The sequence below is a fragment of the Artibeus jamaicensis genome, unplaced genomic scaffold, assembly GCF_021234435.1.
Source record: "Artibeus jamaicensis isolate MK-2021 breed Jamaican fruit bat unplaced genomic scaffold, CSHL_Jam_final scaffold_474, whole genome shotgun sequence".
Taxonomy (NCBI): Eukaryota; Metazoa; Chordata; class Mammalia; order Chiroptera; family Phyllostomidae; genus Artibeus; species Artibeus jamaicensis.
In genome coordinates this window covers 21386375-21410888 of record NW_026522046.1, presented here as the reverse complement: position 1 = coordinate 21410888, position 24514 = coordinate 21386375, and the positions used below count along the sequence as shown (strand labels likewise).

General features: G+C 31.1%; 1 protein-coding gene across 1 annotated transcript in view; it reads right to left on the bottom strand.

The window, feature by feature from the left end:
- SI (sucrase-isomaltase) overlaps nt 1-24514 on the bottom strand; it is a 78352-nt gene that overhangs the window by 34162 nt on the left and 19676 nt on the right. Inside the window, exons 13-25 of the mRNA XM_037141239.2 lie at nt 23992-24105; nt 20672-20756; nt 18980-19097; nt 17063-17234; nt 14867-14983; nt 12001-12155; nt 11120-11204; nt 10272-10328; nt 9292-9416; nt 7603-7691; nt 4493-4542; nt 3398-3568; nt 2411-2566 (exon numbers count right to left, since the gene is read on the bottom strand). Of these exons, the coding sequence (XP_036997134.2) occupies nt 2411-2566; nt 3398-3568; nt 4493-4542; nt 7603-7691; nt 9292-9416; nt 10272-10328; nt 11120-11204; nt 12001-12155; nt 14867-14983; nt 17063-17234; nt 18980-19097; nt 20672-20756; nt 23992-24105 (1494 nt within the window). The remainder of the gene's footprint in view (nt 1-2410; nt 2567-3397; nt 3569-4492; nt 4543-7602; nt 7692-9291; nt 9417-10271; nt 10329-11119; nt 11205-12000; nt 12156-14866; nt 14984-17062; nt 17235-18979; nt 19098-20671; nt 20757-23991; nt 24106-24514) is intronic.

Sequence of the window (24514 nt, the reverse complement as noted above, 5' to 3'; positions counted from 1 at the left end):
CAATTGATTACTTTCTCCATTGGGAAATGTCTTGTTCACTTGTCTTCTCGGAACCAACATTTTCTTTATTTCAACTTAATTATTTTGCTAATTTTTTTCTCAATCTCTTTTCCGGTTCCTAATCATTTCCTGGACTGTAAATGTTGGACTGACTTGGGGTTTAGGTTTGAACTCTTCCCTTTTTAGCTAAGCTCTTCCCTTCAGTGATGTCACCCCAGCATATGACTTCAAACGATGTATGTACACTGACTCCAAAATTATACCTTAACTGTAATATGACATTCTAATTTCTTTAGTTCAATTATCTCTCACAACTGAAAAATTGCAGTTGGATTTCTATTAGGATTCTCACCTTAATTTGTCCAATACATAACACTTCCTCTCCAAGCTTCCCCTACCATTGTTTTCCCAATCTCTGTTAATATCAACTTAATTTTTCTAGTTGTTCAAGCTAAAACTTCATTTTTTTTACCCTCGTCTTCTCTCATATTCACATTCAACAAAGAACAAACTTTTTCGGTTTTATCTCAAAATATGCACAAAAGTCAATCAGTTATTACAAATTCTACCATTACCAACAGAGCTCAATCTACCAAAACTATCTTCCCTTGATTTTTACAATAGCCTCTTTCCTGGTCTCCCTGCCTTGGTCCTCTAACAGTTTATTCTCAACACAGAAGTCATTATGCTTCCATTAAGATAGGAGCTTAATCTGCTTACTTGTCTGTTTAAAACTAGTACGATTTTATCTTGGAGTAAAAATCATAATTCTAAAACCAGCCTAAGTTGTTGATCTCCATTATCTGTTTGAACATGTCTGTATCATCTGATACTCATTCTCTCTCCTTCTGTTTCAGATGCATTGCCCCCCCTTGCTGTTGATATACAATATCAAGTACGTTCTTACTTCAGACGCACTGTGGTGGATGTTTCTTCTTTCTGCAATGTTATCCCCCTTCCTTTCCTTCATCTCTTTTAATGAATATCACCCTTTTCAAAGAAATATTCCGTGTGCAATCATTCAAATTATACCACTGGCATTCTTCTCTCCTTTCCTTTTTTTTTTTTTTGCGTAATACTTAGCTAACATAATACATACTATGTATTTGTTTCCTCTCATTAGAATATAAGCTCTATCATGGAAGCAGGTTTTTTTTTTTTATTTTATTCACCTACAACAGTGCTTAGAATATAGTAGGTCTCAAGAAGTATTTGCTAAATGAATCAATGAATAAACATCATGATCTATAGAAACATAAGGGAGTTTATCTGTACTTTAAATTATCAATATTTAATGGATTTCTGGTAGCTGATATCTAGTGCTTAACCTTTATTTACTTGATCTAAGAATGTGTAAGGTAGTAAAATACTAATAGTTCTAGGAAAAGTACATTTTTTACATATTTTTATTAGAAGTAATTTTATTAGAAGTAATTCTGCCTTAGAATCCAATCTTTAGATTTGTTTTGATAATAGGAGTGTGCACTGCATGAAATGGGAATGATTTGAATATGAATGAAGAGCTACAATTAAAAGAGAAGATATTGAAGATGAGAAAAATACATCATTATGTGGTTTTTATTGATTTCAGAAATCTTTCTCCTACTCACTCTGTTCTTTAATTCTTCCATAAACTTTCTTAATGGTGAAGATTAGGCTGTTTTATCAAACATTAGAGATGAATGGGGACTTTTTCTGTGGTGGTAGAGATTGTCATATTTCCTCATATAAATGCGGATATATGTGGGAAGTTACTGGCATGAGTGTCTTGACTATCACCAGTCATATAACACATGATTTTAATTTCTTGATTATACAAAATAAATGTTTTTGCTGAGAAAATCTAGTGATATGCCCAAAACACAGAATTTGAAACATAAGAATAACAAAATTTATTTGCTAAATAAATTTTGAGTCAGTCAGGGGACTGACTCTTCCTTTATTCCTTCCTGTCAAAATTCCTGCCTTCAATAGGTGTCACCCTCTTGTCTAAAGAATAACCAAAACAACTGCTCAGAAATTACCACTTCTTAGTGGAACAGACATAGCCCACCAATCAATTTCAGAATTTTAACTTGAGACAATGGTTTTGAAAGACTGCCCCCTACTGGCATAATATCTTGTTTAATTAAGTTAGTCAACCACAGCTAACAAATGCACCACTATTTCATTAAATAAAGTAACATAATACAAAGTGCCTAAAAACAACTTACACTTCCATTTAGTCTGATATTTACTAAGCATGGGAATTAAGATAAAGATAAATTTTCTATCAGAAGTTATAATTTAAAATTCCAAATGCTTAACTAGATGAATTTAGGTTATACATTATAGAATTAAAATTATGAAATGTAAAGTTACATTGAAATGCTTATGTGAAAGCCATAAAATGAATCATAATTCTTATTACCGTTTCCCATACACAGCCACGTTCTTCACAGGTTGTCTGGGTTGGAAGTTCTAAATCTGGATAACAGTCAAACTTTTCACTTTCTAAGAAAACTTGATTCCATTGAACGACAAAGTTATTTCCAAGGTTCAGACTGAGATCGTAAATTACGAGGCTCTTTGAAGACAAAGAAAATGTTAAAGAATATTTCTGACCATTGTACAATTGAAAAATATATAATAGTTATAAAATATGGCAACTATAGCAATTCTTCAAGTCATAAATACTTATAATGCTTAAATAATGGAATAGAAAGGAGAAAATATGTTATGCCACTGAAATGGCTAGAACCTCAAAAAAGGAAACTATGGAACTATAGAACATTGATGTAATGCATTATCTTTTTTTCTAAGATTTTATTTATTTATTTTTTAGAGAGAATGGAAGGGAGGGAGAAGGGAGGGGGGAGAAACATCAATGCTAGATTGCCTCTCCTGTGTTCCCTACTGGGGACCCAGCCTGCAACCCAGGCATGTGCTTTAACTGGGAAGCAAACTGGCAACCCTTTGGTTCACAAGCCTGAGCTCAATCCACTGAGCTATACCAGCCAGGTATTATCTTTATATCCATCCAGGTATAAAGTTCAATTAAATTCTCAGTTCTGCCATTTAATGCTCATGAGTCTTGTGAAAAATGGTCTATCCTCACCTTCCACCTCCCTTTAAATGGGATAGTTACCTCTTCTAAACACACAAAAATACATGGCATACATAATTGCTATCAATGACAAAAATTAAACAGGGAGAAGTAGCAAGAAGTCTTATTATTAATATCTAAATATAAATCGAAATGACCAAAAATGGACTATTGGCAGCACATGGACAAGAACAAAAAGAAAGACATGTCATGAAAAAAATCACAAAACCAAGAGCCTGAATAGTTATGTAACATTTAATGTTAAATGTGAGAGCACACAAGAGCTAAAACACTTTAAAAGATTGTATTTACCTGGTTGGAAGCATGGTAAGTGAAATTGGAGTGAGTTTGCGTCTGTTGATTATTTTCCGTTACTGTAACTTCTGTAACAGTATCTGTGAGCCCAAGGATTTTAATAGTCTCAAATGCTAAAGCAGTTCCTTCTGTGTAGGATGAATGTGTGCACGTGATATCTAATTTGTTCTGAAAAAGGATATAAAGTTATATATTAAGTAGGTCTTTGGATACAAAATTGAAATAACAATGCAATTGTGAAATAGGAAAAGAAACAATCATCTGTCTTTGAATTCCCACCAGCTCGCCACATTCAAATAGTATGTGTAAATATATTCATTAGTAACCATTTTTCACTTTTTGTACAAATACCATAAGGTTTATTACAAAGACCATCTAAATTATTAATGATGCAACTCTTACACACATTTTCTCACTTTAGCCTTAACTGATGAAGAATGACTTAGCTTTAGGGAAAAAGAATATATAAAGAAACCCTACATATACAAAAATTGCTATTGATTAATCAAAATTTAACCTTGTTCAAAGATTTTTCATCCTCATTCCTAACTGATGATAATTACTGCAGTGATTGACATATTAAAACATATTCAGAGAAGTTAAGATTAGTTTCCTAGGGCATGTTTCTTTAACATAACACTTAAAAAGCTACTAAAATGTTAGTGAATCAATTTCATCATCATTAACTCATCTACTACATTTAAAAAAAACTTTTATGTATTTATTTTTTAGAGAAAGGAAGGGAGAGAGAAAGGGACAGGAACACCAGTGTGTGGTTGCATCTTGTCTACCCCCCACTGGGAACTTGGCCTGCAACCCAGGCATATGCCCTGACTGGGAATTAAACCAGTGACCCCTTGATTCTCAGGCCAGCACTCAACCACTGAACCATACCAGTGAGGGCTCATCTGTGATATTCAAATATTAAAATTTAACCTAAGTTTTTTTATGATTTAATTATTTAATGATTTTTTCATTTATTTCCATTGAATCTGGAAGGAAATATCAACATATTTCAAAAAATCCATACTAAATGTAAAATCCAGACATTTATGAGGTATATATTTAACTGTGTCCAAAGTGAATGCTTACATTAGAAGCAGTAAATGTGTACAAAATGTAGGTGCCAGTTTCTATGGTATCTGAAATTAAAAAAAAGTAAAGTTACCAAATCAAAAGCAATATTAATTCTCTGCTCCATTTTAGTTATATAACACAAGAATTTTGAAAAATAGTAGTTAATAATAAAGCAAATTATACGGACTCTCTTTTAAATTAACTTTTGAATTACCTCTAAATAAAATAACATTGGTAGTATATTTTCTCGGTAAGTAAAGATAATAAATATATATTCATCTAGTGTAATGTTTCAAAGACAGCTAAAATATTTATGGAAATTCAAAGAAAACAAAAATTATAGTAAAATGTACACTGTCCTATATTTATTGTTTTGAACAATATTTCATCCTTCTAGTAAAGTATGTGCCATTCAGTTTATCATCAGAAGAAACAGTATACTGCAATTTTAGTTCATATCTTCTAACTTTTTTTATTATATTTGAAGAAAAAGTGAATCTGAGGACACATTAAAGATTGAAATAAACTCCAATAAGGAAAAAAGAAGGCAATGATTTTGTGCACCAGAGATATAATTAAACTTCTTGTCAACATGTTTTTCAGCAGAAAAACTTAAAATTATGACCACAATCATTTCTAAGAAACCAAAGGAACATTGCAAGAGATTTCTAGGATTAATATAGAATTTTCTCAAAAACTTAAATTTACTTAAAATTTTATTCCTAGAAAACACGATTAGAATCATAGCCTGAATTGTGTATCATTTTATTGTTCACATATTTACTTAAAAATAGATTATTTATAAAATTCTGATTTTACCTTTCAGAGCCAGTAATTATATAGATACCATATTAGTTGACTGATTAAATCACACCTTCTTTGTATTTTTAACCATCTTCTTACAGAAAAGTAAATTATCAATCTCATTTTACAAGTTGAAAATGAAATATATTTGGAATATTTACATCATTAAAGATATAAGAATAACCTTAAAATCAAGTTCCATATACTACCAATAGTAGTATTATCTCAACAACATTTTTTAAAAGATTTTATGTACTTTTAGACAGAGGTCAAGAGAGGGAGAGAAACATCAATGTGTGGCTGCCTATTGCAAACCCTAGACCTGGGACCTAGCTGGAAACCCAGGCACATGCACTGACTGGGAATTGAACAAGCAACCCTTCCATTCCTAGGGAGGCACTCAATCCACTGAGTCACAAAAGCCAGGGCCCATAACATTTTTTTACTGATGGCTACAAATAATTGAGTTTGCTGGGGTCAACATTTATGACACATTTCTAGGAATAAGTGCTCGGAACCTCTTCTCACTGCAGAGTTCACTTTAGTGTTCTTAGGCTCTGAAGTATCTGAGAATTAATAAGACGGCTTGTGTGTTAGAGTAGATTGAGAAAAAGGGAGCTATAGGTGATAGTGTGTGTGTGTGTGTGTGTGTGTGAGAGAGAGAGAGAGAGAGAGAGAGAATGTATGCACACAAAAGGGGAGAGGGGAGGGAATTTAAGGGGAAAAATGGGAGGGATTTAGAGGAACAAGTATAAAGGACACAGGGACAATAGCTAAGGGGGGTGGCAATGGGAGGGAGGTGGGGTGCATTGGGGAGAGGTGGGCTGGGATGGGAGAAATAAATAGAAAACCATACTTGAAAAATAACTACATAAATTTTTTTTTTAAAGTAAAGTTAATGGTGAATGCTTTAGGTCTTGGTAAAGACTGTGGCTCCTTGACTGAGTCAACTGGAGAACCATGTATAATGTTGATGGGAGTTCAGCCTACAGCCCAGGATGGCTATGAATGTGGCCCGACACATAATTGTTAATTTACTTAAAACCTTTTCTTTGTTAGTGTTTGTGTATTTAATGTGTAGCCCCAGACAACTCTCCTTCCAGTGTGGCCCAGAGACACCAAAAGGTTGGACACCCTTGCTAGATGGTTCTGAGCAGAGATGGGATGATTTGAGTCATCTTTTGAAAGAATGACTCTACCTGTTATATTGAATAAAATGTGAAAGGGCTTGACAAGAACTATCACCCTCTAGAACAATTAAATAGCTATTGTATTAACTAAAATGAAAGACAGTGATGATGGTGGTGGAGTTGAGATGATGCAGATGAAGTAGAACCGAGAAAAATTCTGAGGGTGTGAGAGTGGACTCAATTCTAAGATTTTCAGTATTTTTGTAGTGATGAAATGTACCATCAAGTGGCAAGGGGAAGGAAGAATGTAGGTGGACTAGATACATAGGAGCAATATATATTGGGTTGGCTACATTTCCACAGATAAAATTGGAAAGAGAGGAATTTTTCATAGACTCCATATTTTTAAGTTATAAGAAAGCACACCAATAAATACACTATATTTTGGAGTTAATTTAGAAATATTTGGATGTTTAAAATCATAGGATATTCTTTAACACATACAAGAAATAGTGAGCTGAGACAGAAATTATATATTTTATATACAGAAATATTAAAAGCATATCTAACGGCCCTCCACTAAAAGAAACGGAGTAGAAATATTTAACAAATATATGACAGTAATTATAATATACTAATTATAACTGAGCAGGATATTTTATGGTTGGAATGATTATTGCAAAAACTGGCTCTTCTTTATTCTCTTAGTTTACTGAATTCTCCAGTTTGGACTCAAGAAATAAAATTAAAGAGAATAATTAAACAATTTTATGTGGTAATATTATTATTAAATAATTTTGCATTAAGTAAAACTTTATGTTGATTTTCTTTCATTTTTACAGTAACAAAATTTTATTTGAACCACTACAATCATGTAAGAGAATTGAAAATATGATACATCTTATACATCAGTAAATTTTACTATTTTAATAAAAATGATAATGTGACCAACTACACTTGTCAAAAGACTTATAAGGAACCACTACATAAATAAATATTGTAATTAAAATATAATTTAAATAAAAAGTTAAATTTTATAAAGTAACCCAGAACCCTAAAATAGATTTAACAATAAGAATTAAAAATTAAAACTTGTAACATTTGTTAAATGGATACAACTTCATATGAATAAAGCCCGAACTTCCCACCTTCAGAATGAATATTTAAAAGCATATCCCCTTCCAGACTCACTTTTAGTTTCTCCATCATCCCAGAAAAAGTCTCCTTTCGCTTCGTTATCTTCATCTAATGCAACTAAAAGTCCTAAAGGGTTCTTTCGGCTGTTAAGTAAGTTTATGTGCATATATGATTAAAATAAATTTATAAGTACAAGTTCCTATAGTCAAAATCAAGCTAATGGATTTATAAGCATTCTGCATTCATATGAAAATATTTCAAGAATTCATGTTCATATATATTAATACTTTTTCAATGATAAAAATAAGTTATATGCTTAGAATATAATGAAAGTAATACATATATATACAAAATTTCTTGGAGGCTAGGACACCAACAGATTTTTAGCAGTATAATAACATTTCAATTAAAATGAGAAAAAAATAAATATCTATGAATGCTCATTATATCTTGTATTTGCCACATATCAATTAATCCTAAATTGCAGTGTATTAAGTAAAGCTACATCTTATATACAAAACAGTGGAAAGTCAAGTATAACATTTTTAATGTTCTATGAGATCTCCAATATTCTTAGAAATGAAGCTAATTCTATTATGAGAAATGAAATATGTGACTACTAAATATTTTTCTTACCTATATATTACTTTAGGGTGTTTAATCTAAAATAGTACCCATGAAACTTTAGTCTGAGCAATTGCTTTCTACAGAACATGCTCCTTGCAGCTCGCACTCACCGAAGTGTTTAATACAGCTCTAGAGTACATCCCATTTTTTTCCAAGAACACAAACATGAAACAGTGACAGTATTGAAGTTATCAATTTAAAATGCAAAAATAATTAATTTATGAACATTCATGCATGTATGCAGTCATTCATTCATTCAATTGATCCTTTAACACTATTCAGAGAAAACAGAGTGCCAGCCTGTTAAGGGCCAGACACTACTGATCCAGGTACTCAAGAATTCAAGGCAAGACCCTGCCTTCATGGAGTTTATAGTCCAGATGAGTGAACACATTACATTCCAGAAAAATTAAATAATATGGCTCTGGATTTTCTTAATGTTACAAAGAAATAAAAGCAGAGTAAGGAATAGTGAGTGACTATATGTTGGAGTGTTGCAGAATATGTGGAAATTGGTGAGTTAAATATGGCACCTTCTGCACCCTTGTGACTAGAACAAACACTGCCAGATGAAGCTGCAGATTTTTCAAATTTTTCCTCTTTTTTCTGTATATTTCTGTAATTCATTCTTATTGAATTATTTAGTTACTATCTTTTAATTTACCTAAATAGAAATATCTACCTCATTTATCAACTTAAAAGTAAAACATTTAAGCAGAAAAAAACACATTGTGACAATCCAAATGTTTAATAACTGACACTACTATCAAGTAGAGAATTTATAATTTCAATTACTATGAGTAATATTTTTATTATTATATTTCAGTCTGAATTTAATGTTTGTAACTTTAATTACACATATTCAATTAAGAATGTCAGTATATTTTTGACACAGAAAATACAATTCTAATATAATTATGCTTATTTTACATTAATAAGTTTGTATTAATATGTATAATTTGAATCTTATTTTTATAATCATTATGGTTATGTTTAAGAATTGCTTCCATATTTCAAACATTTTCTAGTAAATAATGGAATATTAATCCTTGATGCTGAAAAATATGAAGTATTAAAATTATATTTCATATTTTAGTTTATTAGCCTTCATTTTACCTTGCAGTTGTAGTTACATCAGGTTGTTGAGTGGGTATAATATAACCTCCTCTAAGGTGTAATCCTATTTTGTCTGCTGGAAGATACATAGTAACATTCTGTTGTCTCCATGGTCTTTTTGCACCCTAATATTTGGAAGTTAAGATTTTTTTTATTAGTGGTAATGACTTTAAATCCCAATTTCCAACCATCAAAATTTATACATAGATATAATTTTTATTATGAGAAAGTAATTCACATCATCTAAGTAAATATTATTCTGTAATTTTTTTAAATTTTCTTTTCAGTTTGTTAAACAAATAGGGGAAATATTAGTTTATTTTCTCAAAAATTAAGGTAGAAAAACCTATTTTTCTTCTATGATAGTTAACAATATTCCTAATTAGCCATATTTTTCTTCTTTTTTTATTTATAGTTAAGTATGTTTCTGAAAAGATGTTTTTTAAGAATCCAGATTTCTATAAAAATAAAAGGGCTGCTTAGCAAATATAAGTGATATGAAAAATAACGACTTTTAAAATAAGCACATCTTAAAATGTCTTGTGCTGCTCTGTTACCTCTCTGAAATTGATATAAAAAGCTTTCCCAAATATTTAAATGTAATGTATGAAAACAAATGTTTAATATTAGCTCGATATTCATTATTCTGGCAATAAGTTAAATATATAAGAAAAGTACTAAACACCACCACACCTCTCCAAAATTACTCCAGACCTTTTATTTTCACAATTTGAAAATGAATAATATAACACTTTATTTAATAAGTATAACCTCATATCAATCATGAGCAAGATGATATACTTGTTGATTTGCAAAAATGAACACATTTTATACATTATTCATATGTGTAATTATTCATTTTTTCAAAATAATGCCAGAAATACTGGAAATAGTTATGTTATTTGTTTGGAGTTATGTTTCCATGTGAAGATGTTATACAATAATATTTGTTAGGCTACTATTATATTAAGGTTACTTACAGTTTCATAATCATACCAGGTAGCATTAGGGATGTATGCAGTCACTGTATCTGCTCCCTATAATAAAGCAAGATAATTTATATTTATATTATACATAATTTATATATATATATATACATATATATCTTACTTTAACACTTCACAGAAAAGAATTACATAAAATATTAATTTGGGTATTCATAACAAGGGTAAAAATCTTCTCTTACATTGTTAAACTCTATAAGTAATAATCAAAAAGCTATTTTACTAGTTTTAGACAATATCATAATATAAAATATACCAAAAGCAAAGATGAAATTAATTGAAGTGGCAATTAAAATAATACATGCATGAACTTGCACTATTATGTTCTACATGGTAATTGTGAATGGGAACACATTCACTTCTGTATATTTCTATGGGCATTAAAACATTTAAGTAATAGGTAAAAAACAGATAGATTATTTTACCATTGTTTCAACATTTTCATATAATCAGCTAGTTCTCATGTTCCCCTTTATTTACAACTTAGAAAAATTTCATTGTCTATGTATACTTAAGTGATTTAATTATTATTACTATAAGATTCAATTTCCATTCCATAAATCAATGTTTTTTTTCTGAAGAATATTTTAGGAAATTTTATTTTTCCTAGTTATACATTTTGTATTTGAAAAGCATAAATCTACTTAATATTTTTGTAATATTTCAAAAATTTCTTCCACTATCCAGAATCCACATTTATCAGGTTGAAACAAGCTATTGAGTAACATCTATTATGAAGACATTTTGTAACTTGGTGTAGATTTGGTAGATTTTGTTACACAAGCTTCCCTCGAACAATACATTTATTAAATTTTAAAACCTACCTCTGTTAAGACAGGAGTAATGAGCAACGAGGGGCCCCATAGGAACTGAGTGTCCTGAGTCCAGCTGTTTGTATCATCATAAAACCTAAGAACAATGACAATGTTTACAATGTGATGATAGAAAGTTTATCCAAATTCCCTCTTTGGTTTATCTTTTCAATTTTTTCTTGGGATTAATTATTAGCTTTCATTTTACTTGTTTTATATGGTACTTTGAATCTGCCTTCCTTTCATCTTTATGGCTCATCTGATGCTGGGAAGGAAAGAAGGAAGGAAGGAAAGAAGGAAGGAAGGACAGGAGAGAGGGAAGGTTACTCTGCTAAGGTTACTTTTGATCTGTAATAAACAGATATTCTGTTTAATTCATCCTCTTCTGTAAGATGGATTTATAAAGTACCAAATTTTTTAAATCCCATTTCCTTCCCTTTAATTTTTTTCATTATTAATTCCCATTTTAACTTGGATTTGAAAATATTTTAGTAATTTCTTGAGAAAAGGTCCTGTTTTGGTCAAGACATACAGAGACAAGCAAAATTCATAATTTTCACTATATTATATTTGATCTATATTTAGGTGAGTTTCACAATGTACTTGTATGCATGATGTTTTCAATAATTGTATATTTATTCTTGTTTACTGATATAATTTCCCTAATACACTCTCTATACCTTTTACTTTCTAAATTCTATTCAGGACTCACATTTCTCAATCTTGTCCAATCACCAAATTAATTATATTTAATAAAGTCATTCTACAGTTCATCAAACCATTGATGTGAATGTAAAAATAATCTTGATTTATCTCCATTAATCTGTTAATATATTTAATATATATGCAATTATAATTGGAAAGATATTCAAGTTCTTGACCATAGTACTCACTCTTGAAGCAATGACCTTGCTACTGTTTCTCCAAGTGTATGGGCTTTGTAAAACAGAGTATAGAGGTAAGGTAATAAAGTGTAGCGAATTTGCAAATAGTGCCTTGATGAATTAACCAAAAGAGAATTTTGTCCAAAAGCTGCTGGATCTTGATCCTATGGGATAAAAAAAAAGAAACTGAAATGAGAAAGCTAAAATATGAATGAAAACTAAGATAGAAACATTTCATCTATTTTTGAGATGCAAATTGTATACATTTTAGCTGGTTTATAAAAGTTGAAACTACTTTTATTACATCACCATAGTATATGAACTTTCTAGTTTTTATATTGTATTGGGATATTTTCATTTATTTTTTGCAGAACATCAGTAGATTTTCCACCTAAAACACTTACACTAGATCCTACTAACATAATGCTTAACACATCATACCCATCCATTGTCTCCTGTACCTGCTAAAGCCAAGATGGTAAAGCCAGTTTGGTGGTAATAATGTCATAAGAATAGAATACTACCATCAAAAAAAATCAGCAAATAACAGTAAGGGTAGATGAATATTTTCACTCTGGTTCACTGAAAAGGGGCCAAAATGTTAAAGGTCCATAGTACAGCAGGTGAACAATCACCATGTAAACTTCTCCATGTGATGTTTCAATGATGTGTTCACGGAATGTAAAGCCTAACATTCACAATATGTTTTGTTATGAGGATGATGTTAAATTTGATTTTAAAAGATTTTTCTCATTTAAATACACACAGAGAAAATAAGAATATTTTAACAAGGACTTTTTTAAATTTTGTATTGTTCAATTACAGTTTTTCCCATTTTTCTCGTTACTCGCCCTTGCCCTACCCACCTTCCACCTACCACATTCAATCCTCCCTGCACCCCTTGGCTTTGTTCATGGATCCTTTACACATGTTCCTTGGCTTGACCCTTCCCCTTCTTCTCCCTACTGTCTCCCTCCTTCCTCCCTTCTGGTCACTATCAGTTTGTTCTTTATTTCCATATCTCTGGTTATATTTTGCTTGCTTGTTTGTTTTGTTGATTAGGTCCCACTTGTAGGTGAGATCATACGGTATTTGTCTTTCACTATGTGCTTATTTCACTCAGCATAATGCTCTCCAGGTCCGTCCCTGCTGTTGCAAAAGATAGAAATTCCTTTTTTCTTTCTGCTGCATTAACAAGGAATTTTTCACCCAATTTTTGTGGTAGATTGAATTAATGGCTCAAATTTTCCTCCTTCCCAATAACCACACCTTTCTATGTAGCTTTGCAACCCCTAAACTAATGATGGAGTATATACACTTACCCATTTTCTGACTTTATGCTCAGCTATGTGACACACTCTGGCCCACATGACACATTCAAGTTAGGGCTTCAGATGCACTTGCCTTGGGACTCACTGCCTTGTTCCTTACCATTGCACACAGAAGAATAAGCCCAGGTGGTCTGCTGCCCAGAGATTCAAGAAACAGAGTTGTTTGGCCAACTTGCAGACTTGCAAGTTGAAGGTCAGCCTTTCTGCCAAGCCTAAACTAGATCAGCTGACTCTTAGCCAAAATACAATTATGTGAGCAAATCTGCTTATATCTCCTGCTATGGGTATCAGAATTAAATAAGGGTACTGGCTATTGCCTCCCTGGACTCACTATCATGTTTGAACCATAAAGCCATGTTTCCCTTTGGCTGCTCTCAGCTAATCAATTAGAAGCATGAGGATACTCTGCCAATGCTTAACTTTGCCTTGAGGACCCAAACACTAGGCTGACTGGAACTTTCTTAGAATTAGCAACTCCGTGAATCCAATGCATGACTCTTTCCATCAAACCTTCTTCCTTGCCTTCATCTCACCAGGTTCAGACCTAATCGTGATCTGAAGCCTCTCTTCATGTTTTTTTCTGCTCCCTCTTCTCTTTCCTACACAAGTCTTTCACCAATAAGTGTCTAACGTGTTTAATTCTGCTTTGGCATTTGCTTTTTTGGAGGACATAAGTAAACACAGAGTGTAATATAATTCATATCAGGAGCTCCCATGAACACAAATTTCTTGAAAGCACAATTTAGATAGATTAGGAAGTTACTTATCTCCAATTAATACCTTTTACTTCTGTTCTATTATGCCTCTTTCCAGGCTAAATTCCGAAAGGCTGTCCTTTTTCTCAAACAGATTAAAGCCCTATACGTAGCCAGTATGTGAACAGTGAACAATTTTTTAACCACTATATACATAATTTAATTGATGGTTTACCCTAATTCCCCCATTTCCTCTGAAAAAACAGGTCCACGGGAGCCCACGGCAGGAATTCTCGGGGCTGGTAGAATAGCTCAGTATGTCCCCCTGTACTTATGCTCACACCAGTGTAGATGCATGTGTTTAAAAGTGTTATTGTATTTTTTTTCAAACATGTAATTCCAGTTTGTTTATTATAGAAAGACTCTGGACTCAAACTGCTTTGAAAGTGGTTTTGGCTTTTTGTGTTTCTTAAATTAAACAAAAACTGAAAATCTTTAACAGTATATTATATAGTTTATGAAAATATTACCTGATGCTTGTTAGAGTCCACAAATCAGACTAAAAAATCTTTGGCTTTAATTTAAACTATTGTGATTTAACACAGTTATACATGCTTTAGTTTTAAATAAAATATTTATGTACCGATTACATTATCTTTAAAATTCCCTTATTTGAGCTTTTTTGTACATACAAAATATTTATAGGCCTTGAGAAAAGGAGGTCTAACTCTTGTTGACAAATTGTGCTCCAAAGTTTCAGACCATATCTTCTATAGATACGAATTTAAGTACTTTGCTCAAAATAGGATTATGTTTCATTTCAAAACAAGGAAAACAAGAGGCACTTACCACATATATGTCAGAATTATGGTTTCTGGAAAACGGATAGAAGGCCCCAAGCTGCATCCATCTCCTGCAGAGCTCTTCTGTGGTATCGGCCTCGAATCCACAGATGTCTGCTCCAATCTAAATGACAAGTATGTCTATTATCTATAATGGAAAGATTCTCACATGGTCCCAAGCATCACCTTTTTTGCCTCAATGGATTAATGTACAGTACTTATAATCATTTTGTTTTACTGTCTCCATATACTCTTCTTCAATGTAGGTTATTTATTTTATATATTTGTTACATAAATGTCTCTAATTCCATATTTTACTCTCTTTTCTTCATCGTCTCTTTTTCTACTTTAATTTTTCAATTTAAATTTTATTTATTTCATTGTCTTTAATATATATTGTCTTAGGCTTTTGTATTTTATTCTTTGATCTAATAATTGTTAATTCAATGTATAATTACATTATTATAATGTGTTATTCTTAAGTCCAAAACATCTCCAGTTTTATTGCTAATATAATACCATAGGAATAAAACAGTAGAAAAAGTTACCTGATATGTACTTAAGTAAAATTGCGTATCTCTTTTTTCAAGGACCCTTGAGAAAACTATTAACCTCATTTTAGCATTTACTGTTTGCAAACATTTCTTTCTTTTTCCTAAATAGTATTTATGTATCTATAAACAATATATTAGTATAATTTTCACAGCAATTAATTTTATAAAGATGGTACATTCTAGGCATCACACTGCTTTTCATTTTTTCCCAAAGCTTTGTTTCTGTGAGACTAAGTTTTGTTGAGTGAGTCTACTACTTCCCTATTGTATAATATCCTATGACTATAAACACCGATTCTATGAAATTTATATACATATTTCTTTGTGAATATTTAAGAAACATACTCTTTTATAATTTTATATGCATATGTATGATATTTCCTGGTTTATTGGAAATGCATGTTGCTTAATCAAAATCAGTTGTAACCATTTGTATGGATGGTGTCAGTGCATGACATTTCCAATAGCTTCATTTGCTTGCTAATTTCTGACTTTTAATTTTTGCTGTCATATATATGTATATGAAATGTATATTTCATTTTAGTTTATATTTTCACTTCTCTGATTTAGTGTAGATTTCTCTTTTTATAAGATTGACTACAAATATCTTTTGCTAATTTTTAAAAATAATTTGTACCTTCTGGAGATTCATAATAGGTTTTTTAAATTAAATATTAAAAATTTTGTCTATATATGTTGAAAATATAATTTCCCAGTAGGTGGGAAACTTTTAAACTTTATAATAGTCTTTTGATGAACAAAAATTTTCATTTCATTGTGGTCAAATTTATGTTCCTTTATTTTTTGTACTCTGTGTTCTGTTTAAGAAATACCCTCAAATCACAGTTACCCACCTATATTTTCTTCTAAAATATTTGAAGTTTTACATACAGGTCTTAAAGCACTCTGGGATTGATTTTTGTATATGATCTGAAACACAAACCCATTTTATTTTATTTTGTCAGTGGATAATCAATTGCCCATAGGAATAATTGGTACTTTACTTTCTGATCTACACTGATAGTGTTATCATTTAACAGTTTCATTAATGCATAGGCCTATGTCTCTTTTCCATATTAATCTACTTAAAATCTACAGTCAAGCATCATTGTTTTATATTACTGTTCACTTCGTAGTGCTTAATATGAACATTGCATACTTTTTTTACTTGATATAAAGGGACTTACAAAACGTCTTATGTTTAGAATTACCAAGTATAAATTTTCTCTGATTTAAAATTTTTTAAATGGTCTCTGTTCTTATTTTTTTCAAATAGAGAAAAAAAGGCTTTATTTTTTAACATAGATTAATAATCAAAGTACTTTAATATATTTAGCCTTTTATTACTAATACATTTGGGTTTTCTTCCTACTATTTTATTTGGTGCTTTTTATTTATATGCCTTTTCTATGTTTTATTTATACTGATATTTGTTTCATGAATTATTTCGATTTGATTAAATTTTGTTTATTCAATTTTATTGATGTTATAGACATTACTATTATTCTTATTTTTCTCATAAACTCCCTAAGAATAAACGGTGAATTTTATGTAACATACTTTTAATTATTTTACTACTAATCGTAAAGATATCATAACATCAAGGTAATTAACAGCTTTTAGGAAAAACACTGTGTGAAACTGCTTACCAAAGGTATCCCAAACAAACCGAACTCCAGCAGGCCTGCGATGGACCATTCCATTTGCTCCCACGAAGCAGTGTTGTCTCCTAACCAATGTGCAGCATACCTTCCAGACCCAGCAAAAGTTGACCGGGTGAGAATAAAGCTTCTCTTGTTGGGAAACACGTTTTCTACAGCTCTAAAGGTAAAATCAAATTAATATGTAAAATTTATTCTAAAATAATATTGATATTTAGAAATTCCAAAAATCTGAATTTCAAATGCTTATATTACAGTTCCTAGAGCCAAGCCATAGTATTTGCAGCTATTTTATCAATGTTTTATGCAAATTTTATATTTAGCTATCAATATACTTATTTAAATGTGTCCAGATCAAATACTGACAAATGAAATCTTTTCAAAATGATTCAGAATATAAGTGACTTCCTTTATAAAATTAAATAAATATGTAGTCTTTTTATCCATTCTATATTTGTTTTTAAAATATATGATTTTATTCATTGAGAATTTTTAATATGAAATGTAGGAATCTGAACATTAATGCGGTACACATTTTTTTGTGGCACAATTAGTCTAATTATATATTAATGTCTGCATTCTCAAGTATCATAAGTAATGTTGGGATAAAATTAACTGCATTCATAAGTAATGTTGGGATAAAATGTACATATTTAAGAAATATTTTAGTTTGTTTCTAGAAGTTCATTCCTCACAACTACTAAGATTATTCATCTCACTTGTACTGGTACCTGAGAATTACTGACCATTTTTCATAAATGAGAAATAATCAGGAAAAGATACAAAACTTTAATTCAGTGTATACTAACTTAGCATAATAGTATTTTCAGCTGCTTTTTTGTATTAGTGCCTCATAATGCTGATTTATAGTGTCTTTTTTTCTATAATTCACTCATTTGTATAATGTAATATATAATGTTTCACTGAGTTTAATAACTGAAAGAAACAAACATGGGTGCACATAAAACATGGGTCTGAATTAAAACTATATTATAGTTGCTTAATTGTATAAACATAAAAACAATATTTAAACTAGGGTCTGGTTTTATAGATGATTACTTTGTAGATCTTTATACAAAACTTGGAAAATAGCAGGCAATAAGCACAATATTGTCACCTTCTTTGTATTTTGTTCTTTTTTATTGTTCAAGTACAGTTGTCCCCATTTCTGCCCCCATGACTGCCCCCCACCCCAGCCATTCCCACCTCCTACCCTCAATCTTACCCCCTTTTGGCTTTGTCCAGGTGTCCTTTCTACATACATGTTTCCTGATAACCCTTTCCCCTTTTTCCCCCATTATTCTCTTCCACCTCCTCTCTGGTTACTGTCAGTTTGTTTTTAATTTCAATGTCCCTCATTATATTTTGATTACTTATGAAAAACAAATACCATATGATCTCAGCTGTATGTGGAACTTAATCAACAAAACAAACAAGTACGCCAAATGCATTTGTGTTCTTTTTTTGTATATAGGTAATGCTTTGCATTAGAAAATTACATTGGGAGATCCTATATCAAAAATTACATTTTAATGGAATCCCCTGTTTCTGAAAAATAATTAATGACTTGTCCTAGAAGCACCATTCTTCCAGGCCAATTGTAAAGTTTATGCTTAGAACGTGATTATATTCAGAGATGGAAAACCCAATCAAAATTTTCAAGAGGAATTTAAATCTATAATTTCAAAAAGAGCACAGTTAAATATATAGACTATGTTCTTCTTGATAACCAAGCTCCAAATTCTTATAAGTAATACTAAAACAGCGGATGCTTTTAATATATTACATTTTACCATGAAAATTTTACCTTTCTCATGCTTGCCATTTTTCAACTCTGTTAGTTAATTAGCAAAGATACTTTAGATAATAAATATAAAAGAATGTCCTGTATAAAATTGCACTTACTTCTCTGTGGCTATAGCCATGCTGTATCCGTAGAGGCTGTGAACATCATACTGCTTTCCCCAGTAGTGCACAGCATCCATGCAAATTGTACTGGAGTACAGGAGTTTGTCAACAATATCTTGGAGAAAATATATCAGAAGTTTTTAAAGAAATTCTTTGCTATTTTAAACTCTACAGCCCTGAACAGGTAGCTCAGTTGGTTAAAGCTTTTTGTCCTGATCTACCAAGACTACAGGATCTATCTTCTGTCAGGGCACATACAAAAAGCAACCAATGATGTATAAATAAGTGGAACAACAAATCAGTTGTTGTTGTCCCTCTCTCTCTCTTTCAAATCAATAAATTAAAACATTAAAGTTTATAATAAGAGATTTTTGCTATTTGAAAATGTATAATCCTTAAATGGCATGTTACACAATATTATACTCAGTTAAAAAATAATAAAAGATAATGACAACCTAAGTTCCAACTAGGTATCCATACTCCACTCCTATTGATTAATTATCAAATTTGAATTTTCATTAATAAATACTCTGCTCCCCAAATCCAAAGGAAAAAATAACACACACACTTGTATATACACACACATACATACACACATTTGTATTATACATCAAATAATTATAGATCCATTTTAAAGCTTTATAGTGGAATAGTCTACTTAAATATGACCTAATTCTGACTTCCACTCCAGATGGAGGAATAGGTAGATACACTTTGTCTCCTCACACAACCATAAGAAGAATTATAACTAACCTCAAAATAAATAATAGAACAAGGGGACAGAGACCAGAGGGGAGAGGGAAGGGAATTTAAGGGGAAAAAGGGGGAGGGATTTGGAGGAACAAATAGGAAGGACACAGGGATGAGAACTAAGGGGGTGGAAATGGCAGGGAGGTGGGGAGCACAGGGCGGGGGAGGCTGGGATGGGAAAAATAGACAAAAAACTGTATTTGAAAAATAACTAAATAAAAAAAAGAACCTATATGTAACCCATACACATGAACTAATTGGGGGCATTGCTGGAGGGAAGGGGCATAGTAGGCTGAAGGGGGGGAAAGGGGGACAAGTAAGAACAATTGTAATAGCATAACCAATAAAACATGCTTAAACAATATAAAAATTGTTATTGTTTATATTGCTATACATGTAGACCTGTCGTGCAATTACAAATCATTCAAATCTTTGCTTTTCAGTTTTCTTACTGTGTTTTAATTTACAGGCATATATAATGTTGCAATATTTATTGTCTTTTTTTTTCAAATGGCCTTGTAGCTCTGTATTCCCCTAAAAACATATTATTTTCTTTGTGTTTAATTTCACTCACATTTAATGATACAAAAGATGTTTTTTAGAATATGTGTAATGAACTATTTTTACCAGGTATATTCTAACAACTACACAGACTTAGATTAAAGTGCTCATGAAAAAAATCAGTCACTTAAATTATTATTTCAAAGGAATTTTGTTTCTTTTCATTAATTATACTATCACCAAAAATTAAAAATAAATCAATATGTTATATCAAAATTTAATATCTCCTTTTCTTCATCATAACTATTTTGGCCAAAAGTAAAAGCAGAAATATTGATTTCAGGGTCGCAAAATGTAACACACTTTGTGATTTAGAAATATATGCTAGAATTTACCCATCAGCAGTCAGAGGTAAGTAAATAACCAAAGGAAATTTACCAGGAGTAAAAGGTGGATAATTTAGTGTGTTCTCCTGGCAACCTTTCTGTGAACCTTGAACGAAACTTGCAACTTCATTCATGTCCTGAATGGATATAAAATGAAGAACAGCAGATTTGAAGTAATTATATTCTACTCGTTTGCAATTTTTTATCTAAGACAAACATGAAATTGTTTTACTCCTAGAAGACAGCTATAAGCTACCAATCTAAAAACAAACTTGCTTATCTATACTTACTGCTTGATTCTACCTTATGAATGAGCCATTATTCTAGGAAAAATAATATTATTTGCTTTTACATGGATGTAGAAAATAAGTAATGGATATTTTAGATTCAGAAATTGTATACAAGCAAATGCATTTCATTTACCTGGTTTTAATTATACATATAAAACATTAGACACAAGTATTATGCAACTGTCTAAAAACTGTATCACTTTCTAATGTGAGTCTATCTTGCACATATTTCAGCAGATTTATTTATTCAACAGTTTGTTCATTTCAGCTGACATATATTTAGTCTCTAAGATGTGCATTGTTCTAGTGTGTTCATTTCAGCTGGCATTTATCTAATTTCTAAGATGTATATGCATTGTCAGCAACCAGGCACAGTATTCTTTGTCTAGCCCACAACTTCTACACTCCCATGAGAGAATAAAAGTGAAAAAATCAAATACCATTTTAGTATCCTAATAAAAACAGTTATGACTTGACTAAATCCACGGAGGAGTCTTGGGAACCACAGAGGGGGACAACCGCAATGAGAGAACCAGTGACCTAAACATCTGTTGGACACAGAGTGGTGAGGTACTACGCTTGCTGATTCTCTCGACATATAAACCTAGAACCCCAGACTTGTCTTGCCACTTACTAGTTCTGTGCCCATAAAAAGTTAATTCTTTGTACTTAAAAAGAGAAAAGATATCAAATCATATACCACACTATACAAGCTCAAGAACTATGTATTTATTTTTCCTTTTCTAATAATTGCATTGAAGGGAAGAATTCAATTGCATTGAATTCTATACAGGGTAGGGGGAAAGTAAGTTTATAGCTGTGAGTGCACAAAACAGAGTTTATCCTTGCATTATTAATATTATTTATTAATTATTATATTATTTGTAACTGTTGCCCCAGACCCACTTTTGCCCCGCCCTTTGCCTTTTTCAGCCTTACTTCTCACATCTGCATTGTATCTATCCTCACAAAGGCAACAGGCTCAGTCGAGTGAGTCTCATGAATGCTTTTTTCTTCAGAGAGTTATGTTCTCTTCACTACTCTTCCCTTCCCTGGTCCACATCATTTCCAGGTGAAATTAAAGTGAGAAAAAGTGTGTTCCAAAGAACTCATTTCCCACTATGGTATAGATTTTACAAACTAAATGTCCCCATTTTCCAAATATTTTTTAACAGCCACAAAGAAGGAAAAGTATGTCGTTCTTTTAAAGTATATATTGGAGTTGTTCTATTAAAATAACCTAGACTATTATTATGTTCAATATTTTTCTATGACAATTTAGTTCACATAATTTTTCAAAGTGATTTTAATATTAAAACTTAAAATTAAAAAAAGTTTAGCATGAGATCTAAATTAGGTATCTAGTAAATTATAAAACTATTAATTTCTCTTAAAAACAAAATGTCATCTGTTAAATGACAATTATTTTACTGTGTATTCATTCTACCAGAAAAAATAATCTGAGGAAATTAAGAATTAAGGAAATAACTTTGTAGTAGGATTTGGCAATTATTCCAGGGTTTTCCACTGTTTATATATAGTATAATGAATTCAGTGATATTTAGTGAGGTTTGAAATCATACTAATTATCATGATGTGTTTTGTTTTATTAAGCACTAATCAAAGTATTCCTGCATTAGCATCAAAACAACTCTTCCTTTCTCAAATGTTCTTTCTCCTGCCATTCCATCCTTCTTTGGGGATGATCAGGTATTCCAGCCTTGAAAGGACTTAGGAACTGGAGGATTCTCTCTTTTTACAGACCAGCCAGCATCTCTTTTGCTACTATTTAAGTGTCATTTATATTCCTAACTCCATTCTAATGGACTCAAATTATTTCCTAAGCAAGAGAATAAAAAGAAATGAAGAAACTTTTCATTTAAATTAAATAATACAACTGAAATTAGAGCTAGAATAAAAAAAGACTCAAGAGCAAGTATGTTTTTTTTTTTCACTTCTACCTGCTGCTAGGTATTATCATCATGACTTCACTGATTTTTTTTGGTTAAATAACTAAAGTCTCTTTACCTCATTCTACTACTATTAGGAAAATCCCAATGATTATGCTTAATCTTTCACTCAATTTCATGTTGTTCACAGAAGATGCAATTCCCCAGAACATATATGCTGATGGTGCAAGATAAAGACTTGTTAACTAAACAATTGTTTGAATTAATAAATACATTAGTAACTACAATAATGACCAAATTAATAATGAGCACTGAAAGAAAACAGAGATACCATGGGCCTAAACAGACAAAGAGAATATGGCTAGCCCTCGGATACTCATTATCTCTCCTTTCAAAATTCTGAACCGTTGTAATAACTATCAACAAAATCCCTTATGTTTTCTGTTTTCAGGTTTATTAGACTACTTTTTTCCTGAAAAATAGAATTTCAGGCTCATCAAGTAGTTTCATTCCCAAATGCAGTTATAATTTCCATAACAATAGACACTAAACCATTAACAATAATCAAGTATTATTCTATACAATAAACCTAGCAGAAGGTTATCAATAACTACAGGTATAAAACTTCATCCAAGGAAACTTTTAAATATTAGTGTTCCCATTTAATAAATAGAACATTTATCTAGGATTTTATTTGTTGTGGTTGACTTTGAGATATAACATTGAAACTATTGACAGTTTTGATTTGTTCTTTTCATAATTTACCAAAAATGCTTCTAAAGAGTAAGGGTTTATTCAGGTTAATAATAGTCTTGCAATTGCTTGACTACTGTAGACTTAATAAATGTTTTTGGAGTTTTATTATCATAAGATTATCCATAAACCTTGTTGACTGACTTTCAACTATAAATTATTAATCATAAAGATACAACGCTTTAGTAACAGAAATAAAATTATTCTATTAAGGGTATTACTAAAAAAGAAAAATATCAATTTGCAGCTTTTAGCATGAAGATGGCAGGTATGACATTTGTACACTCTAGAAAAATAACATAAAATACTTTAATTTTATGTTGATAAAATACAAAATATATCTTGTCAACTGAATAATTCTTTAATGGAAAACATTTCGGTTTATTATTCAAAATCACTGGTTTAGAAGAGCTACTTACAATCCAAAGTCCATCATAATCTACTTCTTGATGGAAAACAGTGCATTCATTTGCCCACCACTCTATGCAGCTTGGATTAGTGAAATCAGGGTATACTGATAATCCTGGCCACACCTAGAAGAGACCATGCACATCTTTACATAGATTTTAAAAACAAATGCAGTATAATTCAAAATAATCGGGCAGAGAAGAATTATTAGAGTTATAATGTTGTACTTCTTTAGCTATATGGGATCCGTGCACCATTCTTGCTTACAATAATCCCAGGCCTACTTTAAAATGCATTTAAGAGAGGGCAGTTAAAGTGAAGAAGTAGAGTGAGAACATGAAGCATTTATGAAGGGAAACATAGAAATACATGGGGTGAGACTGTTATTTTAACTACAAATTAATTTAATTATTAGCATCCTAGTAGGTTTGGTTAATAAAAAATATATAATATATTCATTGCCTGGTGATAGAGAATACATTATTAGTTCATTTTCAAAGGCAACTGCTTCCTAATAATTTAAATGAAAAAATG